This window comes from Aquarana catesbeiana, linkage group LG01 (assembly GCF_042186555.1).
Source record: "Aquarana catesbeiana isolate 2022-GZ linkage group LG01, ASM4218655v1, whole genome shotgun sequence".
In the NCBI taxonomy this organism is placed as follows: domain Eukaryota; kingdom Metazoa; phylum Chordata; class Amphibia; order Anura; family Ranidae; genus Aquarana; species Aquarana catesbeiana.
In genome coordinates this window covers 327,751,363-327,777,588 of record NC_133324.1, presented here as the reverse complement: position 1 = coordinate 327,777,588, position 26,226 = coordinate 327,751,363, and the positions used below count along the sequence as shown (strand labels likewise).

The 26,226-nt window shown below is 42.3% G+C and overlaps 1 protein-coding gene across 1 annotated transcript in view; it reads right to left on the bottom strand.

Moving 5' to 3' along the window:
- Positions 1 to 26,226, bottom strand: part of POLE (DNA polymerase epsilon, catalytic subunit) — a 153,119-nt gene that overhangs the window by 113,443 nt on the left and 13,450 nt on the right. The window contains exons 3-12 of the mRNA XM_073630975.1: positions 24,388 to 24,468; positions 24,013 to 24,057; positions 22,271 to 22,363; positions 19,976 to 20,130; positions 17,444 to 17,585; positions 11,364 to 11,444; positions 11,141 to 11,248; positions 10,941 to 11,051; positions 10,446 to 10,531; positions 10,240 to 10,359 (exon numbers count right to left, since the gene is read on the bottom strand). Of these exons, the coding sequence (XP_073487076.1) occupies positions 10,240 to 10,359; positions 10,446 to 10,531; positions 10,941 to 11,051; positions 11,141 to 11,248; positions 11,364 to 11,444; positions 17,444 to 17,585; positions 19,976 to 20,130; positions 22,271 to 22,363; positions 24,013 to 24,057; positions 24,388 to 24,468 (1,022 nt within the window). The remainder of the gene's footprint in view (positions 1 to 10,239; positions 10,360 to 10,445; positions 10,532 to 10,940; positions 11,052 to 11,140; positions 11,249 to 11,363; positions 11,445 to 17,443; positions 17,586 to 19,975; positions 20,131 to 22,270; positions 22,364 to 24,012; positions 24,058 to 24,387; positions 24,469 to 26,226) is intronic.

Below are 26,226 nucleotides of genomic sequence, written 5' to 3'. Positions count from 1 at the left end.
CGGGAAGTCCAGAGTTTGGATCTCCTTGTTCCAAGTTGACAGGATACTGTTTTGCAGCAGTCTTGAATGGAACTGCGCATAAGGAACGGCCTCAAGGAAGCCACTATCTTTCCTAATAAACACATGCAAAGATAAATAGAAGGATTCTTCTTTGTTTTGACCCACCAAATCAGTTCCTTTAAGGAACCAATCCTTTCCTGGGGTAAAAATACCCTTTAGTGGACTGTATCTATGATCAGCCCCAAGTACTGCAATCTCCTTGATGGTTTTAAGGAGAATTTTACTAGGTTGAGAATCCAACCCAAGTATTTTAAGGTAGCTGACTGCGGTAACCAGACCTTGGTTTAAACGGTCTACCGACTGATCTATCAAGAGTAGATTGTCTAAGTAGGCTAGTATCGTTATACTTTGGTGCAGTAGTAAGCACAAAAAGGTAGAGCTACAAACTGGAAATGAAGATTTTCTACCTTGAAGCGTAGAAATTTCTGGTGAGCGGGGAAGATCGGCACATGGAGATAAGTATCTTTAATGTCGATAAGAAGCTCTTCCCCTTGTAGGAAGGAGACTACTGATCGGATAAATTCCATGCGGACAGAAAGACTTCTTTTTCTCTGGATCCTTAGGAACGTTTGATCTGAGAAAAAACGAGGAGACGGGAACTCTTGTAACTCCAGATTGGAGCTATTGAGGAAGTACCCCATTCGTCTTCCTGTCAGATCCATGAGAACTGCAGAATAATTCCCCCTATTGAGCTAGCGGGGTGCCTCCTGATAAGAAGGCTACAGTATCTTGTAGGTTTTCCTCCCCCAAGACCTCTTTTTGTACCTAGGGTTAACTCTAAAGGATTACCTATTGAACCTGATGGCGGAAGCCATCGTGACTGCCTGGAGGCTAATGACCCTGGCACAAAAAGAAGGAGCTTTTAAAAGTTAAAATATATTTACTCCTTTACCTAAATGGAAAAACAGGGGGTATATTTCCCACTAGAATTTCTTTGGATAATTTATCCAAACAGCCTGAAATAGCTGTTCCACCGCAAAAGGAAGACTAGCCAGGAGTTTCTGCATGGTGAAAGGAAGTTTATCCTCCGCTGATGAGCGTTCCTGCACTCATGCGTTTAGCAACAAATGTGCACGGAACCGTGTATAGCAGGTACAAACCGTCGTAGGCATCTCAGTAGTTGTGCGTTTGGCTAGTTTATAAGCCAGCACCTGCATGGGGACCCTCTACAAAAAGGAACTCACAAGCAATTATTGCAAGCATAAAGCTGCCAGAATTCTGGGCATGCTGAGCAGGATACCTAAAACATCTTTTACAGGAATTCCAACTTTATTCATTGGATGCCTAAGCATTTGAGTATTGTCTGCCGAATAACAGCTCTTATTCACAGAGGATATACTGCGTTAATTGCTAGTATACCATACTTTGTGAATTTCCTCCACCATAGGATAAAGTGTAAAAACTTTCTTAGGTGGAAAATAACATTTATCTGGGAGATCTCAGATACAAAAAAGGCTTTTCCGACAATAAATGGACAGGAAAAAGCATGCACAGTCTGAGGAGGCTTTAACAAACCCAAACACTCAGTTAAGGGAGCATAAATGTGGAGTGGACCATTAAGCAAGACATTAAAACTAGCTGGTTCTCCCACATTTGACACCTCAGAAGAGGAGTCATCAGCCTCACCGCGGTCTCCTGAGGGGATTCGTCTTCTCCCGCCCCTAGTTCCCCCGTTTGAGGGTCCTGGGAAATGAAAGAGAACCTGTGCGATTAAAGTCGCTAAACTTTTTTTTTTTTTAAACCCATCATGGCTGAGGGAAAAAAAGAACCTTTGGTAAAATACACAGGGGCTGCAGTGTTGAAAACAATTGTAAACATTTATTGCCCCTGATGCTCACTCTAACCAGTCACTCCTTCGCAGGGGAGGATGCCATCTGTAGAGATGAGTAGGCTTACCAGAGCTAGAGGGGGACTCCTTTAGCCCTATTTCTGGGGGTGTTTTAAAGCGGAGTTCCACCCTAAAGTGGAACTTCCGCTCATCGGATTCCTCCCCCCCTCCGGTGTCACAATTGGCACCTTTCAGGGGGGAGGAGGGTGCAGATACCTGTATAATACAGGTATCTGCACCCACTTCTGGGTATAGCTAGCCGCAGACACCCCGCCCACCCCCGTTGTGTTGTGGGAAATACAGTTCCCAGAACACAACGGGGACCAGTATAGACGCGCAGCGCGACTCGCGCATGCGCAGTAGGGAACCAGGCAGTGAAGCCGCAACGCTTCACTTCCTGATTCCCTCAGTGAGAATGGCGGCGGCAGCACCCGAGGACTGAGGGATGGTTCGGTCTTGGGTGCCGACATCGCTGGACCCCGGGACAGGTAAGTGTCCTTATTTTAAAAGTCAGCAGCTGCAGTATTTGCAGCTGCTGACATCTAAAAATTTTTTTTTTTTTCGCGAAACTCCGCTTTAACCCCCCTTCTGACCTTAGCTTGATGCACAAAGCAGAGGTACCATCAGAAGAAATGGCATGCACTGCTTGAGCAATAGTACAGCTTCAACACTGCTATTAAGGCTCAGCCTGATGCAGCAGTAAATGTGTCAGAGGAAAAAACCTGTGTCACCAAATCTTAAATGCCACTTTACTCGTGTCCCTCCATAGTTTTACAAAATACAAATGGAGGTTCTTTTAAAAACAAACCCTCCCACAATGGACGCCAACGCCGCGCTAAACCCCGCCCCCGCATCACCTACAGCCCTCCCTTTCAAAAAGAGCCTTTTTCCCACACGAGCGGCGGGGGCTCTCGAACCTGTGGGATCCCTGGGAGGAAGGAGAAATGGCGGGGGGGGGGTCCGTAAGCCGCGAGCCGTTCTTTTTTCTTTTCTTACAAAAAATTGCAGCGCTTCCTTTCCCAAAGAAGAGGGGAAGAAATTTCAGCATAGGAGGGTGTCTGTGGAGAGAGAACCCCCCCCAGACTTACTGGAGGTCTGTCGTTCCGCCGTTGGAAGAAGCATCTGCTTCAAGACACAGCGTGGCTCTGAGAAGCATGAGACGTGAGTACTCAATATAGCCCCCAGTGGTGACATATAGGCATGACAGTTTTTTCTAAATTTAAAGGAGACATGTCATAAGAACATTTTTTTAAATTACTTAGAAAACTCCACGTACCTTTCCCGCCGCAGGGTTTTTTGTGGTAAACCAACAGACCCAATCTTCACCCTTCACAGTGGGTTCCGTTAAACCTTCAGGAGCTAGGGATTCTAAAAGGAAAACCTACAATCCTGGGCCTGCAATAGCACCCCGGCAGTAAAAACTTTATGGCCTTAATACCAAAAAGTACTTACCAGGGTCCAGCTTCCCAAAGGAGAGCATTCACAGGCAAAAACCTTGTTTCTTCGGATACGAGGCCCGGGTACCATTCAATATGGCCAAGATTAGACACTCTGAATGGATCCATCTGCATAGCCAGCCCCAGCAAGGATTGCTCCAGTGGAGCTCAGCACAGCTTAACTCGTGACCAACACCTTAGACACTGGCGAAAAAAAACTGAGGTACTCCCCACAAGTGGGAGGGGTTATATAGGGAGTGCACTTTTTAATTTAGGGTGTGACAGTGTCCATCACCTGAAGGTGGCCTATAACCCACATAGTAACTAAAGCTTTGTGTCCCCTGATGTATGAAAAGAAAGGGAACTTTTTCCGTTAGAAATTCTTTGGATGTATTTATCCAGATCGTCCCCAAACAACCATTCACCGTGAAAAGGAAAACTAACCAAGAGCTTTTTGCATGGCGCTTCGGCTGACCAAATTTTTCAACCATAGAATTCTACGCACATGCACCAGCCCGAGCATAAGCCATGAGGCCTGGAGAACAGAATCTCTCATAGCGTCTACTGTAAAACATAATGCCTCTGATATCCCGGCCAAATCTTGGGCCTGCTGATCAGGAATAATCTTGAGCACCTGTTTAAACTGGTCTTTTAAAGACTGACATACACAGGTCGCTGCCAGCGCAGGCTGAACCACTGAACCTGCCAGAGAAAAGTACCAGTTATTTACCGGTAACTGCCTTTCTAGGAAATCTTCCTGGACAGCACACCTGAGAGATGAGAGGCTCCTCCCTACAGGAAACACAATCGACAGCTGTTTTAAGTCCCCACCCTTCCCCTTGATCCTCAGTCTGTAGAGAAGTAACTCCTGAACCTGGTTCACAAGGGAAATCATTCCTCATAGACACTCCCCTTCTATGTTCTACAATTTTACCTCCTCCAATGTTTGGGAAGTGGGCCTGCCGTCCTGGAAGATTTCCTAGAAAGGCGGTCACCGGTAAGTAACTGGTACTTTTCTCTAGTCATCTTCCAGGACGGCACACCTGAGAGGATAAACAAGTACCTCAGGCCTACCTTGGGGTGGGACCACTGCAAGACCCTCTTGGCGAACCTCGGTTCTGCAGTGAGCTTTACCTCCACTCCATATGCTTGATGAAGGTATCATAGCTGGATCATGTGGATGATCTGCAGGTTTACGCCACTGATGTCCCTGCCTCTCTGCCTTCTCTGCTTTGGATGCATGATCTAGGTAGAGTGGCCTCTTAAAGATGGAATCAGAAAACATGTTAAACTTGTAGGTTAGCAATATTGCCTGTCTCACACATCTAACAACCATGGCCGCTCCCCCTGGAAAGAACCGATGGCCAGCACCCCTTCTGAACGGACGCCCAGACAGGTAAGGGGGGAGGCAGGAGATAATGGCCCCTGAGGTTCTGGGTACACCGCTGTACCCAGGGTCCTTCAGGTCTCAGGGGGGATCTTCCAATTGCTGCCCCCCTGAGGAAAAGATAGGGAGACCCCCCAGGAAGGACAAGAATAACCTACCGGACCCAGAGGGAGACCACCAGCCCAAGGCTTCGGGTCATTTGGAAAAAAAACAAACGGTTTCGCTGTGTAGGGAAAAAACACAATCAAAAACTGAGGATTAAGAGGAAGGGTAGGGACTTAAAACAGCTGTCGATTGATTGTGTTTCCTGTAGGGAGGAGCCTCTCATCTCTCAGGTGTGCCGTCCTGGAAGATGACTAGAGAAATATTGTTTATAAATAGGAATTCCAACTTCTTATCTGTTGGATCCTTCAGCATTTGAGCATTGTCTACCGGACAAGTTTTTATTCACAGAGGATATAGCAGTGTCAATTGCTGGAATCCCCCACTTCTTATTAAACTCTTCCTCCATAGGATAAAGTGTTGAAAACTTTTTTGGAGGAAAAAACTGTTTATCTGGATGCTCCCACTCAGAATACATAAGCTTTTTTAGTAATGAATGAATAGGAAAAAGCATGAATAGCTTGGGGAGGCTTTAGCGAACCCAAACAAGAAGTGGGCTCATCGACTGACTCCACTACTGGCAGTAAAAATGTGGAGCAGACCAATTCAGTGAGAGATTGTACCAACAACCTTTCTTGTGAACCCGATCCATCCGTATTAGACTCTTCAGAAGGGGAGTCATCAGCCTCTTCCTGGTCCCGAGAGAAATTTGTCATCTCTCGCCCCCTGTTCCTCAGTTTGAGGGTCCTGGGTAATGGAAGGGGACCTGTTACGCTTAGTCCCACTCTGGGATGCGATTAACGCATCAATCTTTTGTTCCAAGCCTAAAATGGTCCAGGAAAAAAACCTCTTCAGTAATATAAAAAGGGACTGCAGTGTTAAGAGCAGCTGCAACACCCGACGTCCCTGATGGCTCACTCTGACCAGCCATAACACTCTCAGGGGAGGATGCCATCTTTTTTGAGATGGTTCTAGGCTTCCTTGTGGCTGTAGAAGTCTTTCTATAGCCCTTTTTTGAGGTGTTTTTACCCCCCCTTCCGACCATAGCCGATGCACAAAGCAGAGGTACTACCAGAGGGAACGCATCCACTGCTTGAGCAATAGTCCAGCCCTGCCGCTGCCATTGAAGCTCAGCCTGATGCAATAGTAAATGTGTTAAAAGGAATGCCTGTGTCACCAAACCTCTTTCATGTCCCTCCGTCAACTTACAGCAGCAATAACGGTGCTTTTAAAAAAGCACATTCCCGCGCTGGACGTTGGAGAACGCCAACGCCGCGCTAAGCCCCCTCCGCCCCCCCCCCCTTTTTTTTAAAGAGCTTTATCACGTGAGCGCAAGTCTTTGATCCCACGGGATAGTTCTGAGAGGGGAAAAAAATGGCGAGGAGAGAGCCTGGAAGCCACCGAGTACGGCGGCGTGCTGACCGTTTTTTTTTTTCGTTTTCTTCTGCGTTCTTCCTCATGAAGAAGGGGAGAGTACAGCCCAGGTGGGGGTGTCTGGTGAGGAGGAAACCCCCCCCCCCCAGACTTACCGGAGGTCTGCTGCTGGCTGGAGAAAAAAAAAAAAAAAAAGAAGCCTGCTGCTCCAGACACAGCGTGATCTTTTGAGGAAGCATGGAAAGGTATGTGCTCCATACAGTCCCCAGTGGTGACCAATAGGCATGACAACATTTACTAATTAAAAGGAGACATTTCATAAGAAAATTCAAAAATTTCTTAGAAAACTCCACTTACCTTTCCCGCCGCAGGGTTTTCTGTGGCAAAAACCAACAGACCCAATCTTCACCCTTCACGGTGGGTTCCATTAACAAACCTTCAGGAGCCAGGGACCCTTGGGGAACCCACAATCCTGGACCTGCAATAACATCCCACCAGTAAAACTTTATGGCCTTAATACTAAAAGTACTGGATCCCGGGATCCAGCTCTCTAAAAAGAGAAGCATTTACAGGCAAAACCTTGTCTTCGGAAACAAGGCCCGAATACCATTCAATTCGTCCTAAAAGACATTTTGAATGGATCCGGCTGCATAGCTAGCCCCAGCAAGGATTTCTCCAGAGGAGCTCAGCACAGCACATCTTCACTCGAGACAAACACCTTAGGCACTGGCGAAAAAACTGAGGTACTCCCAGTAGTGGGAGGTGTTATATAGGGAGTGGACTTCTTGTCTTAGGGTGTGCCAGTGTCCATCACCTGAAGGTGGCCTATAACCCACATAGTAACTACTATGGCTCTGTGTCCCATGATGTACGATAAGAAAAGTATTTGATCCCCTATCAATCAGCAAGATTTCTGGCTCCCAAGTGTCTTCTATACAGGTAATGAGCTGAGATTAGGAGCATTCTCTTAAAGGGAGTGCTCCTAATCTCAGCTCGTTACCTGTATAGAAGACACCCGTCCACAGAAGCAATCGGATTCCTCCATGGCCAAGACCAAACAGGTGTCCAAGGAAGTCAGGGACAAGATTGTAGACCTACACAAGGCTGGAATGGAGTGCAAGACCATCGCCAAGCAGCTAGGTGAGAGGGTGGCAACAGTTGGTGCGATTATTCGCAAATGGAAGAAACACAAAATAAATGTCAATCTCCCTCGGTCTGGGGCTCCATACAAGAACTCACCTCGTGGAGTTTCAATGATCGTGAGAACTGTGAGGAATCGGCCCAAAACTACATGGGAGAATCTGGTCAATGATCTCAAGGCAACTGGGACCATAGTCACCAAAAAAACAATTGGTAACACACTACGCAGTATAGGACTGAAATCTTGCAGCTCCAGCAAGATCTCAATGCTCAAGACAGCACATGTACAGGCCCGTCTGAAGTTTGCTAATGAACATCTGAATGATTCAGAGGAGAACTGGGTGAAAGCGTGGTCAGAGGAGACCAAAATCGAGCTCTTTGGCATCAAGTCGTGTTTAGAGGAATGCTGCCTAGGACCCCAAGGGCAGGGTATTGGCGAGTACCTGCAAAAAAGTATCGGTACTCGTACTCTGTGTTAAAAAAAAAAAGGTATTGGTGCATCCTTAATTATAACCTATGGTGTCTGGGTTAAGCAATGGGATGGGAAGCGAGAAAAACAAAAAAAACAGGATATCAAAAAGGTAAGCATTGAGTAAAGTAGTTGAAGAAAGAAAGGAAAGAGAGAAGATAAAGGGGGAGTCCGTCCGGGAATCCGCGATCGGTCGACCAGGAAAACAGCTTTAGGCGTCTGGGATCTGTAGGTATGTAACCCGGGGGGGGGGGGGGGTTCATATCTTGAAAAGGGTCGTTTGTCACGCAAAACGCTCACTATTTTTTCGTTCAATATGAGCCATGTTAGTTTACGTTTCATCAAAGCTATGTCTATAGTAGGACTTTTCCAAGCTGACGCAATGGCAATTTTATCCTCCAATATAAAGTATACTAACGTCTGAGTGTGCCTAGGGATAATTTCCACTGATTTATTCAGTAGGGGGACATCTTTAACAATATTAACCAATGTGACCAGAGTGTATGAACGAGTGGACTTTCATCAAGAAGCAACAAACCTTGGGGCATGTCCACCATATATGCAGTGGTGAACCCACCTGTCCACAACCACTGAAGCAAGAGGTCGAGGTGCCTGGATCCATTTTGGAGAGGCACTCAGGTACCAAGTCCCATCCTGCATATACTTTACAGCCCGCCTCAATCAGGGTAACGTTTAGGAAACCCTTGTGGAGTCAGGTGCTCCATTTACACCAGTCCTTTGCCTCAGGGCTTATTTTCCAGATCCCTCTCCCATGCCACATGATATGATAGCCTGGCAGGGGGGATAGTAAACTGTTTATAGCACGGAGATGGGCCCCCAGAGAGCAGCATCCTGCACGCACCTGTTTTTGAACATAGTGCATACCGCCAGGTCGTCTTCCTGTAGTGATTGAAGAAAATGTAGAATTTGTTGTAGACGGAAGGTCTCCCCGGAGGACATCTCCAAACAAAAAAATATATTCCAAGGGGAATCACAAGAAAGGAGACCTCCCTGGAAAAAACACAGCTACTATGGCTATAGAGGGCAATAATGTGAGAGTGAGTAAAAAAAAAAAATCAATCCAAAATTTATAAGAGTATCAAAACTACAAAAGTAAAACAATTTGCTTCAGCAAGGAAGCTGCATGAAACTGGTCCTACTAGACAATAAAATGGTATACCAGATGTATCTAAACACGTGTACACCAATGGGACAGATAAACCGACAATAAACAAACAATAACACACAAATTACAAAAACGGTGCAGGCGCCTGGGTTACCACGGATGCATAGAGACCCTACAGGCAAACTGCCAATAAGGGAATAATAAACAAAACCAAGGTAAGTACAAAGGGAAACTATGCATGCGTGGCCCCCAGGGTGGCGGAGAAAATACTAAAGGTGATGCTGCCAAAGATTTACTGCCAAACAGGAGGTGGCCTGTCTATTGAGTCTCCAAATTATGCTGACAATTAGTTCTTATTGAATAAGCTGGAAAAGATACCAATTGTACAATTGCATGCACATACAAGAAGCCTTTCATCAAAAGTGTCCAGGAGAAAGGTTAGAACTGAAATAGAGTTCAGATATCTTCAGCACAGTACATTCAAGTATAGACCAATTAATGATCAAGCATTGCTTAGATGACAGTTGCCAGTAGCCTTTGTCGAATTAAAATAGATAATGCTAATACAAATCTCCTTTGGCCATCAACAGGGCACAGCTATCATTGACTCAACACCCATCACAACGGGCTATCCCGGGAACTACATCTATCCCTAGGCCATGCAGTTCATATATTGCAAAGAGTCTGTGCTGAAATACAAGCCTAGATGTGTGATGGTTTTAATTATTACGTTACCGCCTTCTTTCCTAGTGCAGGAATGATGGCCGTGAACTCTTGTACTTCCAAGGTGGCAAGACAGATCCGTTGTGTCGCCATCCATCAAGGGAGGATCAAACAACGGGCGCTATTGGATGTACCATGCTGCATGTTTGCTGGTTCTCAGCTGGTTTTTAATATCTTAGAGGAGGTGCAGAATGAAAGGGAGCTAGCAGATGTGAAAACATGGTCTATCTGCGAATACGTCAAGTGGACATGAGAGTAGAAAGTATAGTCGCGTTTAGAACTGTTACTTGCGGACTGTTTTTATGCTAGTGGCAGAATGCATTTTTTTTTTTTTTTAATTTACTGCTAGTTCTACTTTAAGATGTCGGTTGCAAAGGAAATGCATTGGTTTTAGTAGGGCAATAGATGTATACAATAAAAATTTAGCAATGTTTTTGTAGCACTGCAAATGAGAAAGCAGAGCCTGAGTAAATGAGGCTGCCTTTGGAAATAAAATTCCATGTAAATATAAAATTACAAAAAAGTACTAACTTTTTTCAAACACAAATACAGTAAAATTACATCAAGATAATATTTAATTTTGGTTTGATGTACCTGAGACAATCCATGTGAATACAGGATGGCGACTTGTACTCCCCTTGATTATCTTTCTGGAATCCAATCTCTTGAAGCATGTTCATTCCATGAACTGCAGCCCGAGTCTCTACAAATGGCCTGGAATAAAACAAGGTTTCATCCACAAGGAAATAAATAAACCTGCTACACTCAGCTATAGGTCTGTAGAGAGGGACCACATTTACCAGTCAAAAAAGTCTCCATTGTAAGTTACAATTATGCTTGGCTTGGTTTCCTGAACGTGCTCAAACCAACGCTGTATAAGGTGTGCCTGGGTAGGAAAAAAAAATGTAATTACTATCCGTGCTAAAATAGTGAAGCTAAAGACTGAACCCAAAGAAGAAAATAATCAACCACTCATCTTTATATTTTTTTCTGATGTCATTATGTAAAAAGGACTTGTTATTTCATAGAATTCTATACATTTGACCACACTTAAAGGTTTTAGCAGACACTCTAATACATATAAAAATTACTAGAGAATGACTAACACAGAAAAGGATGGTATTTAACCTCTTATATACACCTATTGTATGTTTTTTTTTTTTACAAAAAAACTATTTTACTTCCTACTGTATTAAATTGTATTGTAATTTTACTGTCTGCCCCATGTTGTAAAGTGCTACATTAGCGCTATATAAATCCTGTATAATAATGATAATAATCATCTTATGCCTTACCTCATCTGGCTCATTGAAGATACAGAATGGTCCCTCATATTCTGGTTTTGGGGTGAACTCAAAGTCTTCAATATCTTCAGATACAATCTCCCTGTTTGTAATTAAATATCCCTGGAGGAAAAAAGCAAAATGCAGGTATATAAATCAACTAGTCTTACTTGTCATGCTAGACTAAGTTGATAATCCGAATGAAGACACACCTGGCCATCAATCATATAGGAGATCATCATAATTTGGTCAGATTCAGCATCTGGAAACTTCAGAGGCAGTTTAGTGGTTTCAATGTCAAATGCCAAGACCACAGGATCCTAAATAAAATAAAAAACCCAGACAAAAATAAAGCAAAACAAACAATTTTACGACTTGGAGCGCTCTCTAAATATTTAGGACAAAAAAAATAAAATAAACGCCCAACATGCATACCGGTCTTTCAACAAGATCATCTCGCCTTGTTATCTCTGGAGGTGTAGAGCTTCCACGATATCGCACATTGTACCAGTGAGCCTGAAAGATCAGAATAAGAGAATTGGTATGAATAAGTACAGAGTAAAAATTAGATTTTTTTTCTACAGCTTACCTGTAAAATCCTTTTCTTGGAGTACATCATTGGACACAGAGCCGGTTATTATAATAACTACTTGGGTTATACGCCAACTATTAGGTAAATAGACAGTGGTAGATCAAACAGGAAGTCTTCCCCTATATAACCCCCTCCAACACAGGAAGTACCTCAGTTTTGAAGCAAGCAATATATTTCCCAGACAAGAGGGGAAGAACCTCTGTATCCTGTGATGTACTCCAAGAAAAGGATTTTACAGGTAAGCTGTAGAAAAAAGTCAGAATTGTCTTCATCATACATCACAGGAGCTGGTAAATATAACAACCACATGGGACATCCCAAAGCAATACCCTTGAGGGGAGGGAGACACCATCACAAAAACTGCCACCAGAGAAGGACCTACTCTGCCATTTGTAATACGCTGAGACCAAAGGCAGTATCCTCCATGGTTTTGACATCCACCTGGTAAAAACCCTGTAGATGTATAAACCAAAGACTAAATAGTGGTCTTGCACACCTGGGCCACTGACATCTAATGGCCCAAGATACTCCCACAAACCTGGTAGAGACTCTCTCCCCAGAAAGAAAAAAAAAAAAAAAAAAAAAAAAAAAGGAAGGGATTTTGCCCTTTAAACCATAGGCATCAATGATAAACTGGCAGATCCACTGCTAAATATTCTACCTGGATGACACCTGCCCTTTCTGGCAGCACAAACCAGGATTCCTGACCTTAACCGACAACTCAAGTAGATCCTGAGCGCCTGAACTACCTATAGAGTATGTAGCGATCTTTCTCTCGCTGACTGTGGATTAGGAGAAAAATAAAAGGTAAGACACTGTCCTGATTCAACTGAAAACTAGAAACCACTCTAGGCAATAAAGACGGATGAGGACGCAACATCACCTTATGATGCAAGACCAAGAACGGCTCCTTGCATGAAAGAGCCGTCGGCTCAGATGCTCCACTTAGTGAAGTGATAGTAACCAAAGAAGCCACCTTCCAAGGTAAAGGACTAACAGTCTCCCAATTGGTTCAAAAAGTGGCCTCTGCAAGGACAGTCAAGAGTAAATTCAAGTCCCAAGGACACAAGAGTGGCCTGACAGGCGGGACGGGCTACGTTACATGCTGTATGAAGTCTAAATCAAGGAGTGAGAAACAACGTCATCTGGAAAGAAAATGGATAGGGACAAACTCTGACCCTTAACGGTACTTAAGGCCAATCTCTTTTCCCCTACTGATTGGAGAAAAAAAAAAATTTTGCACTGGCGATAGAGATTGCACTTGTTATGCTGTCCCAGACAGAATATGGTTCACTTTCCTGAGCCGCATGACTCCTGGTGCTACCCTGGTGGTCGATACACAGTATATGCCCCTGCAGAGGCATTTCGTGATTGACCCAACAACTGGTTTGTTCCATAATCCAGAGCAAGGCGTACTGGCCAAAAGTTCCAAGATATTGATGGGCAGCTATCTCTCCTGTGGAGACCAAGTCCACTGAAGTGCAACTACCTTCAACCAACTGGAAAGGCTGGCGTGGTTATCTTCCAAACCCCTGAAAGAATTTCCCCTTTTCCAGATTCAGAACCATCAACCACCAATTTTTAGTTCTGCAATACCCCGGGAACAGAGCCCTCTGGCAATCCAATGTCTGGGTCTTAAAGTTCCAGAGAGAATGATCCTCTACAAAAGACCCGGAGTAGGACTGTATGTAGGGAATGGGCTTCGACCTAGATACATTTCTGCAGGAAGAAGTTGTATCGAAGGAAACCGTGGAATCGACTGCTTTCCGGGCAAAGATTATTGGGGTATACGGAGATTGACACACCCTGTGTCTTCAGCAAGTCCAGCACCGGGGCTAGGAGCTTTGTGATCCCTCAGGAGCTGTGGCCAGCCCACAGTGCAGATTCACAAAAAGGGAAAAAAAAAAAAAAAAAAAAAAGACGACTTTCTACTGCAATTACAGAAATCTTTGATGAGCCTGAAAACAAAATCAGTACATGAAGATATGCATTTACTGATGATTATGGACCCCGAAATCTACCTCTTGCAGAGAGAGGTCATCACTGAACGGACCGAGCCTATCTGAAACAGAGGGATGCTCAGCGGCTTGAGATCTTAAGATAGACCTCATGTCCCTAATTTGGTTTTCGAACTGCTACCATTTAATTGTTTTACAATAATGAGCCCTTCTGCTCCAAGAGCCAATGCAAGGCAAAAGACTGGTGACTCTGTGGCAAACCCAGATAGTCCCAAGAGGTGTACTTAACCTACCAGGTTTCCGCCTGCTAAAGATGGAGCGAACCACCTCAGAGACTGCTCTAAAATCTTCTGGTCTGAGATACTCTCAAACACAGCAGCCTCAGATGCCTTCCTCACTTAGGAGGGAAAGAGGCAGGAAAGAGCTTACAGCCCCTGGTCTTCCTGGGCAGTCTCCCATCCAAGTACTAACCAGGCTTGATCCGAGATCAGGCGCCACAGTGGCTCAGATAACCCTGATGCCATTGATCCAACAGGAGACGTAAACACCGCCAGATCACGAGACCTGAGGGTGGTGTACCTGCCTCACCCGGCCGCCTCTCCCTTCTGGAGTCATTTAGCTGGTCCAACAGGTAAATAATGTAGCGACTGTTAGCCAAAAAAGAATACACAGCTCCCCAAGGATGCAGGCCTACAACAAAGTTAGTCTCCCACTATAAAAGCCTGTATGTATGCGGTATAATGCAAATAAGCAAATGCACATACACACAGTTTAATGTAAATAAGCAGATATTTATGCAGTTCAATGCAAAAAAAAACAAAAAAAAAACCAAACCACATGTACGCAGTTCAAGTTATGTAAACATGCGTTTATAGAATATGCATTTATGCAAACATGTGCTCACACAAACGTGTTTATGCTAGTAAGCAAACATGTGTCTTCTATGCATCAGGTGTTTATTAAAACAAACATGCGTCAGGCGTCTATGCAAACATGTACACAATTATGCGTCTCATGCAACATGCGTTTTAGCAAATATGCATTAAACCACTTTCCGCCCGCCATATAGCAAAATGACACCATATGACGTCCAGCAGGATAAGCCGAGGAACGGGGGGGCACACAGCGATGCGATAGGTGGTGTGGTTTATCGGTCTGACACACCGCATCTTCAATTCCGGTAAAGAGCCTCTGATGTAGGCTCATTACCACGTGATCAGATGTGTCCAATCACAGATGATCACAGTGTAAACAGAAAGAGCCGTTTATCAGGTTTTCCTCCACTCACACTGACAGGCACGAGTAGAGGAGAGATTCGATTGGCTGCTTTCCGCCGGGTGGGGGGGGGCTTGGGGGGACCACCAGGGATGCCCACCAGTGCCGCCTATGTGTGTCACCTATCAGTGCCCATCAATGCTGTTTATTAGTGCCGCCTATCAGTGATGCATATAAGTGCCTCCTCATCAGTGCCAATCAGTACTGCCTCATCAGTGCAGCCTCATCAGTGAAGGAGAAAATGTACTTCTTTACAAAGTTGTAACAAACGAAGAAGAACTTTTTTTTTCAATATTTTCTGTCTTTTTTTTTTTTTTTTTTTATTTGTAGCGCAAAAAATAAAAACCCCAGTGGTGATCAATTACCACCAAAAGAAAGCTCTATTTATGGGGAAAAATGATAAAAATGTTGTTTTAGCACAGTGTTGCATGACCACTCAATTGTCATTCAAAGTGGGACAGAGATGAAAGCTGAAAATTGGCCTGGGCAGGAAGGGGGTGAAAGTTCCCTGTATCGAAGTGGTTAAGCAAACACGCGTTTTAGCTAGTTTGCAAACCTGCTCAACTGCACCAGGCCCCATACTAGCTTTGCAGGATTAGCCAAGCACATATGCATCCAATGCAGCCTCTATGCTGCTTCACAAGAGCGCACACTATACTGAGGACACAATTCTTTAAAGTGCACCGATACCTGTACATGGGGTGTATCGACAGTTGTACAAGCACCCAGGATTAAGCAGTAAGTATACAAGACTATGCAGTGTATAATTATGTCTGGTTACATAGTTCTTAGTGCATAGTTCAGAGGCCTTGCTGATCCTTAAGCCCACATGGTTCACCAGAAAATGACCACCCTTCTACTTCCTGTCTTTACAGGATTAGGCCATGCTGAGTGAACCCACGCCCTCTAGTGGCTGGAGGAGACACTGCAGCCCAATACTCCTGAAAAGTACACAGAGCATGAGCAACAGTACACTGCCCCCAGTGGCAACGAGGAGAAAAACCAGACAGATCTCTTTTTTTTTTTTTTTTTTTTTTAAAGAGAAACTGCAACATGCAGACTTACCATGCCTGCTGCAGATCTCCGAGTCTAACAGGAGTCAAACCTTCACCCATCATGGCGGGCTCTGTCATAAAAGAACTTCAGGAACTGGGTCCCCCGTAATCTGGGGTCCACTCCCTGGACCTGTATAGCACCATGCAGGAAAACACCTTGGTCAGAACGAAAACTTCACAGGGTTCCATTATGCAGGGTCCAGCACCGTAATTACAGGCAAACCTCGAGGAATCTTCTCTCCTGTCCAATGAGGCTCGGTTACCATCCATTTTGGCCGACAGCTCTTTCGAATGGATCCAAATGAAGTCCATGACCTCCAAGAATGCTCCCAGAGCACATGTATTACATCAGTGACCACCACCTTAGAGACACTGGCAAAAAACTGAGGTACTTCCTGTGTAGGAGGCGTTATATAGGGGAGGACTTCCTGTTTGATCCGATTGATCTACCAGTGTCCATTCACCTATAGGTGGCGTATAACCCAAGTAGTTATTATAATAACCGGCTCTGCATCCTGTGATGTACGATAAAGAAAAAGCCAGCTAGAGAGTCAGCCTGGCAACAAAAGTCAATTGGATTGGAATATTGACAAAAGGAAATACATTCAAGCACAGTTTTTCTTGTTCAATATGTTGAGTTTTAAAAAGAAAAAACAAGGGGCAACAAATCAGAGATCAAGAGTAATGTACATATTTCAAAGATCAAGAGTAAATCAGAAGAAAAAAAAGATAGTAGCAATTGAACAGGAATGGTAATAAAGCAAAAATAGCAATTACCTACAATGAAGTAGGAAAACAACATTGAGCATTGATCAGACTGATACGGATAGGGAAAATATATAGGTGAAATAACCCTAGGAACACCTTGCATGTGGGGGTAAGGTAAAAAGAAGGGGAAGGCAAGAAAAGAGGAAGTGAAAGAAGGGAAAGAAAGAAAAGAAAAAAGGGGGAGGGGGGGGGTTAGGGAGGAGAAAATATATCTGCTGTTTAGGGTCCTAGAAGGCTCTGGTTGAAACCAGTAGGTAGAAATTTAGAGCTCCATGGTTGCGGATGGCCAAGAATGTATTCATTTTGTCTGTCAGCTTGGCTTCAATTTTCTCATGGAGCATGACTGAATGAGGAGAGAAAGTGTAGGCGAATGAAGATTGGATGCTCAACGAATAATAGACTGCATCTCATGTCTGCAAGATATATTTAGTGAAAGGATTGGAGAGGTAGCATCTATCTGCAGGATTAACTGGTTGTGTATCCTTAAGTGATCACAATCAACAATCTCAATTGTTATTCACAATGGGGTCTCATACTTTGCGTATTATTTAGGCAGCATAGAATTATTTAAAGAGGCAGACTGAGGCCACCAGAGTATTTGCTGTGTATGAGGGTGTCCTTAAGTCGAGGTCTGGCGTTGGGCCCTACGAAGTTGATAATCCAATGTTTGAACACACTAAATATATTAGGAGGAGACCAGAACAGGTAAAACCCGGTCAGGTCCGCTTTTTGTCTTGGAGCCAGCGTGGGGCAGCTGCAGTGTCACACAGATGCTTCAGCACAGAGGTAAACTATGTATGGTTGTTTTTTGTTAAATCACATAATTCTCCATAAACATAGGGCATCCATTTGTTGGCTTTTACTTACCACATGAATTTTAAGATCTATAGAAAGGCGTACATGGTAGGGGACATCATATTCTCGCATATCAATTAAGTTCTCCATCTGATCAGATATCTTTTTAGATGGGCCTTCCTCTTCAGGGGCCAAGCTGTTTCCAGTCAAAGCACTGTATAAATGCCAAAAAAAGTGATACAGTAGTTGTAACAGACATTTAGGGCTCATGTACACAAACAAATTGCATATTTTCTGCACAGAAGACATGTTCTTGCTGACAGTTCTAGCAGAAGATCATGTGTAAAATATAGACCAAAAGTATTCAGCTTTAGATGCATACAAGTCTTCAAATTGCTTTAGGGGTGTATGCATTTACAAGCATTTGTACATGGAAAATCTGCAGAAATGTACGGCCCCAGATGCAGCTGTGTCCTACTTTTTTGTACGCCAATAAATGTGCCCCACATTCTCATTTGTAGATGCAGCTGTGTGTATGGTCCCATTGATTCCTATAGTGCTGCATTCTGTGAGAAAGGGATTGTATCTGAAGCATTAGACATCTGACCCATGGAGGAGGTGAAAAAGAACCCCAATAAATCAAACTCTTTAAGGCGGAGAGTTGTTACAGCTTTCAACCCAAGGATCCAGAAATGTGCAAGCCAACATAATAACCATAATAAATCAAAATAGAAATTTCCAGACCAATTTAAATGTCCATATATATATATATATAAAAAGTGGAACTCTAGGCAGGTATAAATGCAGCTCTCCATTCGAATACATCAGGATTTTCCTTAAATGTACTGTCTGGCCAATTTCCTCTGCTCCCTCTCCCACCTCACACATAAGGCCCGTACACACGGGCAGAACGTTGGGAGACATTTGCCAGTTCAAAAAAAAAAAACATCTGACATTGTGCCGGTGTGTATGTCTGTCTGTTCGGCTGGCTTCTGTCGGATGTGGATGCTACAAAACCAGCAGCCGACTGACTAACGATCAGCGCTCTGAGCCAATGACAGAGAGCTGATCAAAGTGTTCTGAAGGGGAACGCCCCCCCCCCCCCCCCCGCCAGAACACAACAGCTCAGTGGGGGTGATCGCTGGACTAACCTTGCATGATTAGTACAGTGTCTTTGACCAAAGCGGTCAGTTTTTTTTCCCTGCAACCTGCTGGGTTGCAGGAAAAAAAAACTGTTAGTGTGTACCAGGCTTTACTCTAGTTCCACTTACTGTTTAGGTTTAAAGCAGCGTGCTGTATCACTGCCCACTGATGGACTGATTTTGTGCTTGGATAAAAAACTAGGCTACACAGTCAAGTGGAGAGTTGGCAGCACACACAAACCCTGGTGTGTCTACCTCTTATAGTCCAAGCCTTGTTCTACTGGTGAGTACTGTCTGTAAAAACACACAAATCACACTTTGAAAACATTAAGCCTCATGCACACTGAGTCCTGTGAAAGCCTCTCTCCTGGCAGGAGAAAACCTGCTTAAAATGCAGTAAAAGCCATGTATTGTACAGGCATTTATGTGCGTCAGTGCATTCTATTGGCCAGAATATTAATCTATTCTGGCTATTAGGATGCATTAACTTGCCTAGTGTTGATGTGCTTTCTGCATTTTCTTTTCTGCCCAAAAGTTCCTCTCCTGATTGTGCTGGTAAATTTTATTTATTTTTTTCCCTTAAAAAAAATGAAAAAAAGAATTCGCGCTAAGGCCCAAATAAACCTAAAATAAGCAACTAACACAGATACTTAAAGCGGGGGTCCACCCGCACCGCCGAAAAAAAAAAATATTAAAAGCCAGCAGCTACAAATACTGCAGCTGCTGACTTTTAATACATGGCCACTTACCTGTCCCAGGGTACAGCGATGTCGGCAGGCGACGCAGAGAACCCGCTCGGTTCTCAGCAGCTGCCACCGCCATCCTAGGTGAGGGAAACAGGAAGTGAAGCGTTGCGGCTTCACTTCCCGGTTCCCTACTGCGCATGCGCGAGTCGTGCTGCGCGTCCCAAGTGGTCCCCGCTCTCTCCTGGGAGCTGTGTGTTTCCCAGGAGACAGCGCGGTGGGGACGGGAAGAGGCGTAGACTCCCATGGGAGTCTATGCCGGAAGTGGGTGCAAATACCTGTCTTAGACAGGTATCTGCACCCCCCTCCCCCCTGAAAGGTGCCAAATGTGACACCGGAGGGGGGGAGGGTTCCGAAAAGCGGAAGTTCCATTTTTGTGTGGAACTCCGCTTTAAATACAGTAAGTACATAAGTATATAAAAATTTCAAACCAAACAGTGTAGCGCTATATCAGATTTTTTTTCTGCCTGTAAACGCTCCTTTTCTAATACGCACAGGCCAACAGAGTTGCTTTTACAGGCAGAAAAAAAATGCCCAACACCTGTAAAAGCGGAATTTAAGCAGGTGGGCATGAGGCCTAACTGTAGCAGGTGGAAAATATGCTCATGCACAACTGGTATTAAAAATGCTTTTCTGGCAAGATCATCTATTTTTTCTCAAGTCAATAATAAGGCACACCAGATGAACATGCATTCAACAGATAAACAGAATGTATGTACCTAGATAGCATGGTTGTGTAAGCATCACTGGCATTATCCCTTTCTTTATTCTTCCGCACAGCTGGTGAGATTTCTTTCCTCACTTTGATCAGGTCATCCACAGAATGGAATGATAGCTTGATATAGTTTCTTTTTAGACCTACCAGATGATTTGGCTGAAAAAACACACACACACAGTAATGCACATCTTTGATCAGGAGAAAAATATTCAAAACAATGTGGAAACACAAACACAATCTATGTACTATAACTATATGTAGCTTTGTAACAATTGCTTTTGTTCTATCATTAGGAAAAAAAAAAAATATATATATATATATATTATATATATATATATATATATATATATATATATATATATATATATATATAAAATATATATAGATCTATCTATCTATATAAATCATTTTCCTGTAGTCCATCAGGGGACACAAATACTATTAGTCAGGTTAAAATGCAGCCTACAGGAGGTTGGGAATGGCAAACAGAAAAAGTTGTAAGCCACTCCTTTACACATCTTAGTTTTGTGAGAAAGCAATACATAGGGCCAGGAAACACAGGTGAGTGGGACCTGTCTGTGCCCCTCAATGAATGCCAAGAAAAAGCTTTTCACTAAGCTCAAAATCTTATTTTCTTTACTGTCAATTCCACTAAATAGGACCATAACATTTAGAAGACTTAGTCAAGGCAGAGGTATCTTATGGAACCAACTCCATCAGGGAGGTATTGGGAGAAGCCCTCTGCAAGGCAGAAGAAATGCCACTACTAAGATAAGAACAGGATCAAACTGATGTTTGAGGTGTTATTTTGTTTTTTTTTTACCTTGTTCCTGTCCCTTTACCCTTTGAACATTTAAAAAAAAAAAAAAAAAAAAGGATAAAGAAAGGTATCAGCATCCCATCTGCGGTATCCCTCTTTTTTGCTGATGAGAATTACGTTTTACGTAATCTGTGACATGATTGTCTTTGGATACCTTTTATCCAGGTCTCAGAGCCCATTTTCATATGGCTACAAATAAATTGGAATTTTAGCTGTATCTTTACGATTCCTTTGCATGTACTCCGATTTAAACTGTCAATGACCTGAACTGTAACTAGCTCTTGTACTGCATATCCATTGTATACACATTCTGGTTACTCTAAAGAATTTACAAAAAGCACATGTATGTAAACATCAATTGTGCCACATGTGAGGTATCACTGTGAAAGTGGGAGTGCAAGCAATGATTCAAGGGCCATAATTCTTGGTTAACTCAAGCAATGTTAAGGCTTAACACATTTAACATCTGTTTACTCAATGCAACTCAATTTTATAGATTTGAACAAAAATTAGGTATAATATTGTGTTTGTTTGCACTAAAATTTATTTTAGTGTATCTTCTCCTGAACAGTGTTGGATAAACAGTTGGTGAATATCAGGCAACAAAATGTTGATTTAACGTGTGCAAAAAATAAAATTGCCCAGGTAGGCAAGTGATGTGCATTCTTCTAGAGTGTTTTTTTTTTTTTTTGCACATCTCCGGCAGCCTACTTTATTATTAACATGCTACTCAAATGCATTTGATTCAGTCAGATACAGAATGCCTTTGATAGGTTTCTTTGGTCAAAATTTTCATGATAATGCCTAGAACCACTCAAATTTTCATCCTCACCCATCAGTTTTAAGTGCAGGTTTTTCTGGTGGATGTGGGGCACTACTAACCATTTTTACTAACAAAATAATTGCTATGCCATTCCAAGGGTAGCCACGGCACTCTAAGTTTGAAGTAAATGCCCAAGTGCTCACCCACAAAAAATCAATATAAACCCAAAAACTGGTTTAGAGGCACTCATGGGTCTTGCAGAGGAGGAAGATGAAAAAAAAGCAGTGTTATTATTGTCAAATTTTCGATGAAAGTTAATAAAAACTGCTGTTTTTGATCTTACTCCTCTGCAAGACCCTTGGAGTGCCTCTAAACCAGTTTTCTAATTAAAAAAAAAAATTATGAGTATGACAGGACATGCAGGTGCTTCACTAATGTTCATCTTCAAACATTTTTATTTAAAGCACATAAGAAATGTTTTGTGTACATATAAAAATTGCTTTGTAAGTAATGTTTTATCTACAAATTCAAACTATTTTCTTACATTCACTTAGAACTGTTATTGCAGGTATAAGGTAAAAATAATACACATCACAAAATCATATGTTGTACATAAGGTTATACAGTACAGTATATATATATATATATAAATATAAATATTATGCTTGGTATATTCCAACAAAGACCTGTTGAGCAGCTAAAAAACTACTGACCAAATTCAAATCTTCCTTGGCAACAGACTCCAGTTTTGCTAATTTTCCCTGGAACTTCTTGGATAAAAAGGATAAGACTTCTCTCTCGTATGCCTACCAAAAAAAAAAAAAAAAAATAAACACAATCTTTTTTGTAAAAAGCAACTTTTTGTTGGGGGGAAAAAAAAACAAAAAAACACCACAATTCCCTCTGGGTGATCTATGCAAGGATTTTAAACACATTTTGCAAATTCCAACCCATAAGGCCCCTGAAGATATAAACTTGTGCTCAGAAGTTTGCATACCCTGGCAGAAATCATGAAACTTTTGCATTTATATTGAAAAAAAAGGACTGATCATGCCAAAAAAAAATATTTTATTTAAGGATAGTGATCATATGAATACATCGTCACATTGTTTGGCTCCTTTTTAAATCATAATAGAAATCACACAAATGGCCCTGATCAAGTTTACATACCGTGAAATGTTTGGCCTTGGTGACACACACAGGTTAAAATGGCAATTAAAAGGTTCATTTCCCACATCTGTGGCTTTTTAAATTGCAGTAAGTGTCCGTGTATAAATAGTCAATGAGTTTGTTAGCGCTCACATGTGCAGGCAAGATACTGAGCCATGGGGAGCAGAAAAGAACTATCAAAAGACATGCGTAACCAGGTACTGGAACTTTATAAAGATGGAAAATGATATAAAGAGATATCCAAAGCCTTGAATATGCCAGTCAGTACTGTTAAATCACTTATTAAGTGGAAAATTCAGGGATCTCGATACCAAGTCAAGGTCAGGTAGACCAAGATAGATTGCAGCCAAAACTGGCAGAAGAATTGTTTGGAGACAAAGAAAAACCTACAGGTAACCTCAGGAGAAATAGAGGCTGCTCTGGAAAATTACAGGGAAGTTGTGACGATACTTCAACAAAAATGAGCTGTATTGTCGAGTTGCCAGAAAGAAGCCTTTACTGCGCCAATGCAACAAAAAATCCCGGTGAGGTGCGTAAAAGGTACTGTCGGGCATATTGTAATCAGGATTTTTTGTGACAAATGAGCAGTAAAGGCTTCTTTCTGGCAACTCGACCATGCAGATCATTTTTTTTTCAAGTATCATCAAATTGTGCTCCTTGAAACAACCACAGAGTCTTTTTCCAGAGAAGCCTGCATTTCTCCCGAGGTTACCTGTGAGTTTTTTTTTTGCATCCAAACAATTCTTCTGGCAGTTGTGGCTGCAATCTTTCTTAGTCTACCTGACCTTGGCATCAAGAGATCCATTCATTTTCCACTTCTTAATATCCTTTTCCTGGTAAATTTAATTTTTAAATGACAATAAGGTAATTTTTAATGACATTACATTATGGCTTGTGTAGAAATTGTATGCGCTACATTTTTTTCCATTTGCTATATTTTGGAGTGAAATTATCCATCAAAGCAGGACTTAACATTCACTAGCGGCAAATTTACTGCCTACTAAAACATTTACCAGAAGGTTTCACCTGCAGTGAATGTCATATTTGCTATTTTATTAAAATGCCATTTGGACTTTACATATATACACAAGGGGAAAGAAAATAAATCACACACAGATGGAAATGTCTTCCTCCTAAAGACAATAAGGTAATAAACTACTCTATTCCTCCTCACTGGTGGGGTGACAGGCCAGGGGGTATTCTCTTCCTGGTGCTTTGTAGCAATAAATAAACACAAAAGTAAATAACGTTATTATACAGAATGTTTGCACAGATGTGAGCTTACCTTCTTTGTGGCCACATAGAAATAAGGTTTGTATGGTAATGCAACCTACAGGAATAAAAAAGATATTTGAGATACCAAGGCTTTGGCAACTGTTAAATGCAATACAATTATCTGAAAGTGTTTCCAGTGATGTTCTGGTCATAAAATTAAAAATCTTTTCCCTAGTTGAACAGGGACAGGCGTTTACTGCCAAGTTATCCTAAACTGCTGTTAAACACAGAGGCATTAATTTGCCAGAGCATTGTATTTTTTTTGGATTATGACAATTGCACCAGCTGGCAGCTGTTTAGGTAAGGCATGCAAAAAGACACAGACCAAAATAAAAAGTCTATTTTTCCTTTAAAAGTCTGAGATAATTAACATTTTAAAGCTCGCCTTGAATCTGCTTCCATCTTCCTGTATAAAGTAGTAGTCCACAGCACTAACTAGGCGTTTGTCCTCATCGAGAATTTCTGTCTGAAATGATAAAACCAGTATTTAGACAGGGAAAATACAGTGTGGAGAAAAAAAATCCCTACTTAATAAACTAGAACCTACATTAACTGCAACAAAATTAAAGTAACAAAGTACGCAGTTTGCCACATGACACACACACACACACACAGGTCTGACATTAAAATCAAAATTGAACGGGGCCTTGGAGGCAATGCTAGATAGAGTAAAGAAGAATAGTGGATTCAAATACTGGATTTTCTAACCATGCATTTAGTATGGGTGACCAGTCACATTTTGAAAAATCTTAAAATGGGGCTTCCGTCACCTTTTAAGGGCTGCACAAAATTGGGGCGATTTACTTAAGGATTTTAGAATTTTTTGTGAATACTCATTCCAATTGTGTGCAGATAAAATGGGCAAACGGATATTCGTTTTAAACAATTGAACAATCAAAGAAAATTCACACAATTTAACATTCTCAAATTATTTAGTAAATAAGCTAGTACAATTTATAAATGTAACTTACCAATAAAATACAGAATATTATTTTGTCCGCTTATTTATAAAAATAGGAATGAGACACTAGCAAAAAAAAAAAAAAAAAAAGCACAGGATGACTCCTAGCATCAGCATGCCTCAGTTTTGAAGCAAAGCAATATCCAGTGCATAATCAAACACAGGTGTGGAACCTATGTCTCACAATAGAGTCCAATAAAAGGATGTTGCAGGAAGTGCAAAAATTTAATTTTCTTTCTGGTCCATTAAAGGACATCAGAATAAAACAGAAAAACAAACTAGGGACTGCCTGAAGCTGGCATCAAATGAGGCAGAAATGTCCACCTGGTAGAACTTAGAGAAGGTATGTATGAACAGAAGACCAGGTGGCAGCCTTGCAAAACTGGCAAACTATTAGTTTATGCCGAAAGCCAAAAGAAGCACTCAAAGTTCCAGTAGAGTGCACCTTGGATTGAAAGGGTGGAACCTGATTCTTAAGATCATAAGCTTAAATGATGTTCTGCCTGAGCCACCTACAAATAGAGGAACCGGAACCTGATGAACCCTTAATGGGGGTCTATCCGGGATGACAAAAAGTGAATCAGTCTTCCTGAAAGAATCAATGGCTGAGATACAGTCACTCACAGCCCGAGTTACAACCCGACAATGGAGAGAATTTTCCTTTTGGTGAACTGAAGTCAGACATAAGGAAAAACATAGAAAAACAATATCCAGGTTGAGGGGAAAGGCGGAAACTACCTCAAGCAAGTGGTTTTGAGCCTCAAAACCACCACCTCCCTGTGAAAAAACAAAAAAACAGAAAGGGTTTTTTTCTGTGGAGGATAGGGCCTCCAGTTCAGATACTCACCTTGTAGAGGTTATGGCTACAAGGAATACCACCTTGTGGGTGAGAATAGAGAAAAGGTTTCTAATTGGTTCAAACTGCAATTTATGAAAACACAGAGAACCAGATATAGATTCCATGGAATCACACATAGGGGGGCTTTTTCATGTAGCTCCACCTACACAAAGATCTGCATCAAAATTTGAGAGTCCAACAAGCTCCAACACAGAACAGAAAGGACAGAAACTTGACCACTAATATTGCAAGTAGCCAAATGCTGGCCCAGACCCAGCTGCAGGAACGAGAGGCGGTATCCCAATGTTAAACTAATGGGGTGGAAGTGCCAGGACCTGCGGCAAAGCGAAAGTTGTTCTAAAAGGCAGAAGGTTTTGTATCTGCAATCTGTTTTATGCATTAAGGCAGTGGTGTATTTAGGTTTT